General features: G+C 50.1%; 1 protein-coding gene across 1 annotated transcript; it reads left to right on the top strand.

The window, feature by feature from the left end:
* The first annotated feature begins 1,453 nt into the window (after window positions 1-1,453).
* Window positions 1,454-11,122, top strand: ACTR1A (ARP1 actin-related protein 1 homolog A, centractin alpha (yeast)). The gene is made up of 10 exons (XM_010149063.1): window positions 1,454-1,554; window positions 2,440-2,515; window positions 3,254-3,379; window positions 4,176-4,300; window positions 4,618-4,834; window positions 7,550-7,642; window positions 8,345-8,519; window positions 9,180-9,241; window positions 9,542-9,582; window positions 9,925-11,122. The coding sequence occupies exons 1-10, from the start codon at window positions 1,454-1,456 to the stop codon at window positions 10,025-10,027; spliced, it is 1,119 nt and encodes a 372-aa protein (XP_010147365.1). The 3' UTR covers window positions 10,028-11,122.
* The last annotated feature ends 133 nt before the right edge of the window (window positions 11,123-11,255 follow it).

Below are 11,255 nucleotides of genomic sequence, written 5' to 3'. Positions count from 1 at the left end.
GGCGGGAGCCACTCCGCATTCCTTTCTGCTGAGCCTGCCTGGCTGGTAACCTCTGGCACTGGAACGGGGCAGGCAGCTGGGACAGCAGCATCAGAAGCTGCTGCAGCCAGACCTTGTCTGGCAGAGCCGGGAGCAGCTTGTTTGGCTTCCGCCTTCAAGTGAAAGCGGTGATGCTGACCCACACAAGAGGTGGTGGGAGGGGGAAAGCAGTGGAGGAACTGTGCTGCTACTCACTTTAAAATGCTCTGGGGTATCCAAAATGTCTTTCTGGCCTCAAAACCGGAGCAGTCCTGCTGCAGAGCCCCTGAGAGTGAACAGGAGCTTCACAGGTTTCAGTGCAAACTCAGATACTTTGCTCCCAGTATGGAATAAAGTGGAACTACTCCTCTTTCTGTGGAAGAGCTTGTGCATGGTACTCTGGGATTACGTCTGAAACAGTTTATCCAAGGAGATCCTAGGAAAATCCTCTCCTTAGCAAAACCTGGGTGTTCCTGCAAGCTGCTCATTGTTTCAAGATGTCATTCCCTTGCGCAGGGAGAGGAAATGAGGAGGGGAAGGAGTCAGCACAGATGATGTGGTTCCCAGGGTACCTCCGGGTGATACCGACAGGAACGGGAGCTGTGGGGCCAGATGCCCACCACCGACTCCCTGCCAGGGGCTCCCTGTGCAGGTTTTACCCGCTCTGTGTTCGCTGCTTGTGCTGCTGCAGCTTTCTGGATTTGTGCCTTTCCAACTGCCATACCTCATCTCTTCTTCCCTGTCCCTTTTAAACAAGCCCTGTCCTCTCAGCCTCTCTTCCTGCCTCCAGCCTTCCCCTTGCACTCTGACTAGCACTATTGTTCTTTCCAGACCCCAGTCTGGTTGAGTTTCCAATGTCTTTTCTAACCAGATTTCTGTGGCCTGCCTCTTCAGCGTTAACTAGTTTATCCACCACCTGATCTTCTTTTTCCTAGTCTTCAACCTGTTTCACATGGTCCTTTCCTACTCCCTCCTCTGACTTTATCCACCCGCCCTCCATCATCTCTAAATCTGCTGCTCTGAGGTGCTTACAGCCCTCATCCTACCCCATTTTAGCAGTGGCCCCTGAAGCTGGCAGGGTTTGGTTGCCGTTGCTCGGCTCTTTGGACTGCTGCCTTCCACCCAGAGTATTTTAAGATGAATAGAAAACTGCAGAGCTGGGATTAAGCCTCCTGCACCCCTAGCACTAGGGTTGGGTAGCAAAGCACTTGTCCGCAGGGCAGCATTTGGGTGTGCTTGCGGAGCTGTCCTGGCTGTCTGCGCCCGGTGTGCTGGCCGCGAGGAGGGTGCCAGTTACTCCCCTCTAGTGGCCAAGGTGGCACCTTTCTACCCTAAATCGATCCCTGGGAAGCTTTATTCTTAGTCAAAAGGAGAGGACCTGGCAGTGCTGATGTACTTTGCTACTCCGTTAAACCCTGCGAAGATGACTGACTGAATGATAAGCTCACGTATTTATATCTTGCTCCCACAGGGCTCGGGCGTGATTAAAGCAGGCTTTGCAGGCGATCAAATACCGAAATACTGCTTTCCAAACTAGTAAGTATTCTGCTGGCATTGGTAAGTTCTTAGTCCCGTGTACCAGTTTTTTGATATGTAGAGGGGAAGAACGGTCCAATTTTGTAACTGGAAAAATGAGTTGTTATTTTTCTGCTTGCTGCACAGAAGCACTGGGGAGAGGCGATCTCTGCTATTAAGCACTTTGAGATTTTTCTGGGGGAAGAACCATAAAAATAATCACTTATCACTTTGTCAGGCTCAACCCCCAACCCAAGCTGTAACATCCTTTAGTCTTGAGACATTAGGAAGAGAACCATGAAAAAGACAAAGTTGGGATGAGAGGTGTGAAGACCTCTTTAATTTTGGGCATGTGGTCTGATGTTTTCAGTCTGGCAAAACTTCCTTGGAAGCTTTCTGAGAGTTTTACTGGAAGAAGGACTGCTGGATCAGGAATTCTGAATAGCCACTGGCTTTTATTTTCAAGGGGGTGGGGTTTTAATGAGTGTATTTATGTTCTGAGCAATGTGTTCTGTATGCTGAGCTGGGATATGGGGCTATAAGTGTCCAGTCTGAGAAGCCGACTTGAGGTCAGGCCACACTGCGTGGGTCTGTCAGCTCAGACCATTGCTCCGTCTCGCCATGTCCACCCCAGGTGCTGCTGGAGCAAATAAGTCCTGAATCATCAGGCAAAGCGTGGCCAGGCTCAGCTGCCAGTTCACAGGTATCTGCAGTCTGTTCCCTTCACCTCTGATTCCGAGATTAACTTGGTCAGAGCAAACGTGGGTCTGCCTGCATGTGGTAGTGCCCCCAGACTCACCCATCGCTTTAGAATGTACTGGTTAGGACAGAGGAACACAAAGAAGTTAAGCCTTGGGTGCACCTGAGCTGTCTCTAAAAGCATTTATACTCTTGCCTCTGTTCCAGTGTGGGCAGACCAAAGCACGTTCGAGTTATGGCCGGTGCTTTAGAAGGGGACATTTTCATTGGTCCAAAGGCAGAGGTAAGGAAATGTGTGTACTGCACTTCTCTGTCTGTCTCAGTATGCTGTGTAAGGAGGGGCTGTAGCACTTGTGCTAGAGGGGCTGGGGTTCCTTGGTATTGGCACATAGATCTGAAGAGCAGAATAGATTGTCCAGGGTGGAGTGGGAAGCTTCGTGGAATTCTTGTGCGAACCTGCTGACCACAGAACTACTTCCCAAGTCTGTCTTTTTTTTTTTTCTAGTATACTTCTAGGTCTGTATGGTTACGTCCCTGTCTTTCTGACTGGGAACTTGAGAAAGGGACCCTTCTTGGTTGCCTTTATTTCCCTGGTGCGGGAACAAGCTTGCTTTCCACAGTCCCACTTTTGCCAGCATGTAGTTGTGTGGTCTCACATTTCTCACGAGCCCTCCGAACTACATTCCCCAGTACCACCCTGTTATGTTTTCTATCAAGACTGAGCTGGTAGAACAAAGATACTGTTTGATGGGCATCTGCATATTGACTTGAAAACTGTTAGGATGGAATGTGCTCTGCAAATGCCAGACTTTTCCTACTTGGCATGAACAGGCCTTGTTTAAGCTCGTGAATACTTCTGTTTGTGATCACTGTTCAAGCTTTGCCCTATATGCTAGAGATAAGTTGTCTTCTAGTGGAATAAAAAGTGAGTCTGACAGACTAAATCATAGTCATAGTGCTCAGAAATGTGTCTGTTCGAGTCTCTGACAGGTATGCTTCGCTGTCGTTTCTTTTTGCTCAGGAGCACAGAGGTCTCCTCTCGATCCGATACCCGATGGAGCATGGCATAGTGAAGGACTGGAATGACATGGAACGCATCTGGCAGTATGTGTATTCGAAAGACCAGCTTCAGACATTCTCAGAGGAGGTGAGATACCTCACTGTGTAACGGCGCAGGTGTCATTCAGTGCCTGTGTATGACACCAGGAGCCCTGGAACTGCAGGAAGGATTTGAGACTCTTCCTTTGCTCTTCTTTCTAAATGTGTCTGTTGTTAAATTAGGCTCTTTCGCCTCTTGGGAGATACTGCACAAAGTGTTCAGGCATAATTCCTCCCCAGATCTAATATTCTGGCCTGACTGCAAACCTGACTTTCAGCATTTATTATTCACACTCTCTCTAATGATTCTGCTCTAGGCCAAGTGCTTCTAACTCTTCCTGCTCTGCCCGCACATCAAGCGTATCCGCTCAGCAGTGACGTGGTTTGAAGAGAGGAGGGAGAAAACCACAATCCTGTGGTCTGGAAGGAGCTGACCAAAAAATTATTAAATGACTGAAAGCAGTAGCTTGTATAAGTGGAGTAGGAATATTTCTGCCTGCTCGTGCTAAGACCTTACGCCTTCACGCTTCCTTAGGCTCTGGGTATTTTGGGCAATCTGGCTAACTTTTGGCACCAAGTCATCTTGTTTGTCCTTTGCGGGACAGGATTGCTCACAGAGTAGGTTTCCTAACGCTTCTTCATAGCTAGACCAGAACCCTGCTGGTCTTCCAACTGAATAGAGGTTATTCACAGGCTCATAGGGCTCAGCAGCTGAACTTACTCCCTTCTACCTGTGCTCTCGCACCAGTGGTTCCTAAAGTGAATAAATAAGCAGAAATTTTCAGGAACACACGTCTAGCTGCCTCCTGGTTATTGCAGCACGGCTCCTTCTTTTCTTTACCCAGCATCCTGTGCTGCTGACGGAAGCACCCCTAAACCCCCGCAAGAACAGAGAACGTGCTGCTGAGGTGTTTTTTGAGACCTTCAATGTGCCGGCACTGTTCATCTCAATGCAAGCTGTGCTTAGCCTGTAAGTGTCTTGCGTCCTTGATTTGTGCTTGTGAAATGTTACTGTGTCATCCCGTTTTTCCCAAACCGAAAAAATCTGTGGAAGACCACACGGATGTCTGACTTACCCCTTTCCAAGCAAGAACTGAAATTCACTTTTAATTTCTGCGATTAAGAGTTTACAGGCATTTGCTGAACTGTGGTGAGAACTAGGCTTTTGGGTTTTTGCAGCCCCTGTTCATGTGAAATCTCTGCTCCCCGAGTTGAGCCTGGATGTGCTGCATGTTTGAGGTCCCTTCGAGTCATTTGTTCTGACTTGATTGTTTGCTCCTTGGCTAGCTACGCAACCGGGAGGACTACGGGAGTGGTGCTGGACTCCGGGGATGGCGTTACGCATGCGGTCCCCATCTATGAAGGCTTCGCCATGCCTCACTCCATCATGCGGATTGACATTGCCGGACGTGATGTCTCCCGCTTCCTGCGTCTCTATCTCCGGAAGGAAGGCTATGACTTCCACACAACCTCAGAGTTTGAGATTGTCAAGACCATCAAGGAGGTGATGTATTGTCTGTTTCTGTGTTTATCCAAGAAAGGATTTCTGCCCAAGGGAAGTTGTGACTTGTGAAATGCAGGGGGAAGTGCCAGCCTACCTAGCTCTGCACCTCGTTCCTTCATCTACCCAAGGGGCACTAGGGCAGCTAAGATGGTTAAAGGACTGGAGCATCTCTCACATGAGGAAAGGCTGAGAGAGCTGGGCCTGTTGAGCCGTGAGACAAGAAGTTTGGGGAGGATCTCATCAATGCACATAAATGTCTAAAGGGAGGGTGCAGAGAAAACAGCCAGGCTCGCTTCAGTGATACTCAGTGATGGGACGAGAGGCACAAACTGAAGCGCAGGAGGTTCTATCTGAATGTAAACTTTTTTACTGTGAGGGTTGCCAGGCACTGGCACGGGTTGTCCAAGGAGCCGTGTAGTCTCCATCTTCCATCTGAGTGGGGTGCTGGGCAGCCTGCTCTGGGTGACCCCGTTCGAACAAGGGAGGTGGACAGGATGACCTCCAAGCGCAACCTCAGCCATTCTGTGTTCTGCAAGAACTAGTCAAGGTCACATCTAATCCCTGTTGAGGGGCTGTTGGCATGGGGGCGGAGAGAGGCTGGTGATTCAGAATCTGCTTTGCATTTCTCTGTGCTGCAGTTTCTCAGGGACTGGAGATAACTTTCCCCAGTGTTTGTTTACCCTTCAGTGCGAGGCTGTCTAAAATCCATGGCAGGTAGGAATATTGCAAGTTGCTGCCCCCATGTGAAAGAATTCACTCACAGCATTCATGTTTACAGAAGCTTCCCCTCTTTATAGGGTCTGCAGTGTTTAGCGACCTTAGAGCTGTGCAGCAGTTTGGAAAGGCGCAATTAAGATCCCTAGCGAAGCGGTTACCTTGGCTTCTGCTGTGTGCCAAGAGGAGGGCAGAGGTGGGACAGTGGGTAGTAGCTCGGAGCTGGTACCTGCTCACAGCAGCTTTGTGCTCACACAGATGGGTTGCTCCCCGATGTCAGCAGGGCTGCGTGTGCCTTCTGGTCGCCTGTGCATCCGTGCCTTCAGTGCACGGGGTCCGTCCTCTTGGCTGTCATTGCTGCGTGCTGCTGCCTTCCAGCTGCTGCCACGCTGTGGGCCCCTGTCAGAAGCTGTGAGCGCCACAGGTGACTGGGCCGAGTCGGCAGCCTGTGCCAGGGCTTGAGAGTGTTAATGAGCTGTTCTTGAGCCCCAGGACCTACCAGCAAAGGACCAAATTGGAAATAACTTGGTGGTTGTGCATGGCCGTTGCTCGTTGTGGCTGTGCTGAGGGAGCAGTGCTTGTGCTTCATGTCACAGTACAGCTGGATGGCTTTTGCCTGCTGCCCAGAGCAGGAGACTTCATAGGGTTGAAGGCTTTAACTCTCTGCTCTACAAGTGCTGGTTGCTGAATGGGAGGAGAAAGCTGACATGTGCAGGTACTGCAGCATCTGTGGACCAGAAGATGTAGTGATCAGGAGCTTGCTGGAGAGCACTGCTTCAGAAGGAGCCTGGTCTATACCAAGCATCAGTTGCAGTGGCCTTAGAGGGAAAAGCAAGAGACTTGTATCTTCATAAATGGCCAAGGCTCCCTTTGCATCCTAAACTATTAAGGCATTATGCTGACGGTTAAGTGCGATGTCTGGCACCAGTGCAGTCTGTTCTGTGAACTGTATGCTCAGGGAAACAAAAGAGCAGGGGAAGGTGAGCTGAGTCCTGCTTTGCATGCTGACCACCCGCACTGGTGAGGCCATTGAAGAAGGGAGGAAACAACCTGATGGTCACTCTCCAACCTCCACCTTTTGCTTTACTTTCAGATTAATTTTAGCTGGGGAATGTGTTGCAGTTTTCTCAGATAAATGCATGTGTGGATCTTGCAGTGAGATTTCTGTTGATGGTGGTGCCATTTGTGACTCGATTTACAAATCTGAGGGGTTGAGTGTGGCTGCTTGTGTTTGCAGCTTTCTTGCCTCAGGAGGCCTTTGGATGTGCACCCTGAATGCAACGTGGCAAGCTCAAAGCTGAGATCCTGCACATGGGTGTTTCTTAGGCCCAAAAGCCACTTGTGATCTGTTGGAGTCTGTCTGATTTGAGATTTTTATTGGGTTTTTGAAGGGGAAGAATATTAGGAAAAAAAAAATTGGGTATGTTGAAAAGTCTAGAGGGAAAATTAAAAGGGGAACCCCTAATATCTACTTCAGTGCAAACGCTTTTCTCTCTTTCTTTGTTTACAGTGAGGGTGGTCAAACCTTGGAACAGGTTGCCCAAAGAGAGTGCAGGTTCTCCGTCTGTGGGACTCCAAACATGACCGGTGGTGCTTTTGGGCAGCCTGCGCTAACTGACCCTGCCTGAGCAGGGGGGTGGACTAGATGCCTGTGTGTGTTTTACTTGGCCCTTGAGTACGTTGGAAGTGCTCACAGGATAGTTATCTCATCTGCACTAGAGGGAGGTATCTTCTAAGCAGCAAGCGAGAGCTGGAAGCGGGAGAGGAGCAGCAGCTAGAGGGAGTGTGAGCATCCTTCATGGCTCTAACTGTCACATGGAGCTGTAGCATGAATAGGTATTTTACCTGATGTGAACCCAAAAGGTCTCTGCCCAGCACAAAACATTGTTGAAATTGGTCTCCCCAAGGAGTATGTGGATTTTGATTGTTAGTGAGAAAAGCATTTTACCAGAGGCGCTTGGGTTTACCCTTCTGCTTTCCCTGACTCTGTTTCCTTTCCAGCGTGCCTGCTACCTGTCAATAAACCCCCAGAAGGATGAGACTCTGGAGACTGAGAAGGCTCAGTATTACCTGCCAGACGGAAGCACTATTGAGGTTTGTGAAACGCAGGGTTTCCAGAACAGCCTTCTGCCTAGTGAGGGGAAACTTAATGTGGTGTTAGGTGGGAGGGGATAATTTTTAAAAGACCAGAACTCATCCTAGGCTGTTGACTGGGCACTAGAAGGTTTAGGGGAAGAAAATGTGATTAGAAACCTCACAACTTCTACCGGAAGTCCTGGGTAAGGGTACAGCGTGAGCGTGGGGACTCGGCACTGCTTGAATGCAGGCCCTGATCTGGCAAATATCTATGCAGATCAGGTGTGGAGTGTGAGTAGGAATCAGCTCATTGGAAATCCAGCACTGGCTTTGTATGTGGCTTTTCTCCTGCCTAGAGGTGCAGAAACAATTGCTTTGAAGAGTGAGTTAGGAATACTCCCACAGAAGTCTGATCCCTCTATAGAATGGTTGAAGGAGAGGAAATACCAGTCTCGCCTCCAGCACCAGAGCTGGATCTGCTCCCTTTGCTGCCAGTGACCTGCTGCATGGAGCTAGCGAGTTTCTTCATTTCTTCCTGCAAAATGGAAATAGCGCCTTTCCTCGGAGCAGTAGGCCAGGCTGGCAGTCACTTGGGAGCTGGTGATGCAGCATTGATGTCCAGTACGCTGCTGGTTTCACCTAAGATAGGCAGGCCCAATCTGGACAGGGAACAGAGCCACACTGTGCTCTTGCCCTCTGTGCTAACTTCTCCCCTTGCAGATTGGCCCTGCCCGTTTTCGAGCCCCAGAGCTCCTGTTCCGGCCAGACCTGATAGGGGAAGAATGTGAAGGACTCCACGAGGTGCTCGTTTTTGCCATTCAAAAATCAGACATGGACCTGAGGCGAACGCTGTTCTCCAATATCGTGCTGTCTGGAGGCTCCACACTTTTCAAAGGTACTTGCCTTTCATCTTTCCGTGGGCTGTGACATCCCAGATGTCTTGCTTCCTTCTCATGTGAAACTGGGAAGATAACCTAGGTCACCTGACTTGTCCTACGGGATGAGGGCCGTAGGAACTCTGCGCTCTCAGCAGGGGTTACTGTCTAATTTTCTGAGTCCTAGACATGCCCTTCTGGGTATGTGAGACACCTCTGCATATGAGACACCTTTCTGATGGGGCTCAGCCAGCCCCCGTCAACTTAAAGATATCCTCTGCCAGCACCTGTCAGCCTGTTCTCCACAGGTGGATGTTTCAAGACAGGTCCTGGTCTTCCCATTCAAACCCCGCTCTCCTGAACAAACAGGCTGGACACAGGGGGAATGCCTGAGGACAGGGAAGGGAACTGGCCCACGTGTGGTCCGAACAGTTGTGTTTGAGGTCTGAAGCTGCCATGATGGATCGTGGGATAGAGCGCATCATGCCAGCGTGTGAGGGCTGAGAGACCAGAGTCCTGTTACACCACTGGCTGAGTTCTGTGCTTCTCCAAACTGGTCTCTCTGTGAGATCTGGAGTGGGATATCTGAATAGGACTGCACAGGACATGGCCACATTGTTAGTGATGGAATTTGGGATTATGCTGAGGGGCTGAGATTACCCATCTCCTGTCTTGTGTAGGCTTTGGCGACAGGCTGCTGAGCGAAGTGAAGAAACTGGCTCCGAAGGACGTCAAAATAAGGGTAGGAGCGATCTCTCTTGCGTTTATGACTTACTGTGTGTGGTGTTCTGTAGTCTTTGCGCCCTTGAAGTACCATGCTGAGAGCGCAGCTGCCACTTGCGGCAGAGCAGGTGGCTCCTGACAGCGTGACCCCTGTCCAGGACCCTGCACCACAGTGGCTGTTTTGGGGGTGCTGCTGGGTGTTTTTCTGGTGGGAGAGATCATAGCCCTATTGGTCAGCTGTAGTGAAATGGGGTAGTGTGCCAGGAGGAGCCGGCTGGAGCTCGGGAAGGCACTGACTGATTCTCTCTCTCTCTCCCAGATATCAGCTCCTCAGGAGAGATTGTATTCCACGTGGATTGGGTATGTGCTGCACAATGACGCGTCTTGCTGTGGGGTGGGGGCTGGGGAGGCGCAGCCTGTTGGCACTCATGCTGTTAACCGACACAGCGTGTCAGGAGGGTTCACCGCTCAGCTCCGAGCTACTCAGCCCGTTACTGGAGCAGCAGTCTGTGCGTTGTTTGGGAGCGGGTGGCCGGTGCCGGGTTCTGTAGCAGGTCTGAGGCTAACAGGAGAGGAACCGACTGTCAGGGGAGTGTTCCTGTTGTAGGTAACTGGGCGCCTCAGCACCTTTCTGAAGCTGAAAGTGTAGAAACAGGTCTTCTCTGCTTTCCTTTAACCCGTGTCGTGCCTGTCTCTCCTCAGTGGCTCTATCCTGGCCTCACTCGACACCTTTAAGAAAATGTGGGTTTCGAAAAAAGAATATGAAGAAGACGGAGCTCGTGCCATCCACCGAAAAACCTTCTAGCCCTGGGACCTGTCCTCGGTCTCCTCCGAAGACTCACTTCAGTTCTAAACTCGCTTTTCTGAGTCCGAGTGTCTGAGAGCTGCCTGTGTGTGTGTGTGTGCGCCAGCATGCCCCGATGTCACTGAGCAAAGACGACAGCAGCAGGAGGGTTGCATTAGTACTACTAACTACTTATTTTTTTTAATTTTATTTTTTGTTGTTGGTTCGTTGTTGGTTGTTTTTTTTTTTTAAAAAATGGAAAGGAGAAAATACCAGTCTGAATTTCTCCGGAACGGCCCATTCCTTTTTCACTTCAGTCCCTTAATTACTGTATCGCAATCACATTTGTCACTGTAAAACGGACAAGCAAGCGAAATCAAAGGGAACAGCTTATAGAAACCCCCTAGGAAGCCGGAAGGGAGCCAACCACTGCAGACCGCTCGCGCAGGCTTTGGTCAGCCCGACTGCAATGCCTGGGTTGTCTGGAAACACGTAGCCGAGGCCCCATTCCCTACTTTCTTCTTCAGCACCGTCTTCACCATCAGTAGGTTTTTGAAGTTGTTTTTAATATATTTTTTTTTTTTTTATGAAGAGAAAGCACATTCGCCACAGTTAAGCCCTTTGCCCCCACTGGTTTTGGTGCGTGAGAGCGCGTGTGTGTGCGTTTAACTTCTTAGCCTGCCGTGTGGGTCTGCACCGCGGCCGGAGAAGTTGGTGATAGGACTTAGTTTGTATTGCATGGAGTAGAACAAAGCAAACCTAATCAGCTGTCATTGTACTCGACGGTTATTCTCTCGTACCATGTCTGAAATACCTTTTCTCCTCTGGAAGCAAGTGCCCCAGAGCGGGGGTGAAGGCACTTGTGTGTTCCCCCTCAACCTGCCAAGATTTACAGCGCTGAGTTCTCATTCTCTGTAAGAGCCGAGGCTGTTTCCCTCCTTCCTGCCGTGTCAGGGCAAAGGGAGCATGTATGTGCAGCCAGGCGTAACTCCTGTGTACTTTATCCATTCTGGGGCAAAATAATAATTGGAAAGGTGCATTGTAATGTAAGAACTGTTTCATTTATTGAAATGTCTGAGGATCTCTGAAATACTGACCACAGCACCCTGGGAATGACGCTTTGGGTCTTCTTTGAATGCCCGTTGCTCGACCCCGTTAACGCCGTTCGCAGCACGCGTGCTTCGCGCAATGGCCAGCCCCGCGCCGCCCCCGGGAACCGGCCGTTAGGGAGCCTCGCTGTTCTCTAGGG

The sequence above is a fragment of the Eurypyga helias genome, unplaced genomic scaffold, assembly GCF_000690775.1.
Source record: "Eurypyga helias isolate BGI_N326 unplaced genomic scaffold, ASM69077v1 scaffold30803, whole genome shotgun sequence".
NCBI lineage: Eukaryota > Metazoa > Chordata > Aves > Eurypygiformes > Eurypygidae > Eurypyga > Eurypyga helias.
Note: the sequence above shows the minus strand (reverse complement) of the source record. Positions and strands in the feature narration are given on the sequence as shown.

What these genes read in the sequence shown, in the direction of transcription:
- ACTR1A (XM_010149063.1), top strand. Translation starts at nt 1,454, where the DNA reads ATGATAAGCTCACGTATTTATATCTTGCTCCCACAGGGCTCGGGCGTG. An exon ending in CGAAGGACGTCAAAATAAGG is followed by an intron (nt 9,242 to 9,541) that starts GTAGGAGCGATC and finishes TCTCTCTCCCAG; the next exon opens with ATATCAGCTCCTCAGGAGAG. An exon ending in TTGTATTCCACGTGGATTGG is followed by an intron (nt 9,583 to 9,924) that starts GTATGTGCTGCA and finishes GTCTCTCCTCAG; the next exon opens with TGGCTCTATCCTGGCCTCAC.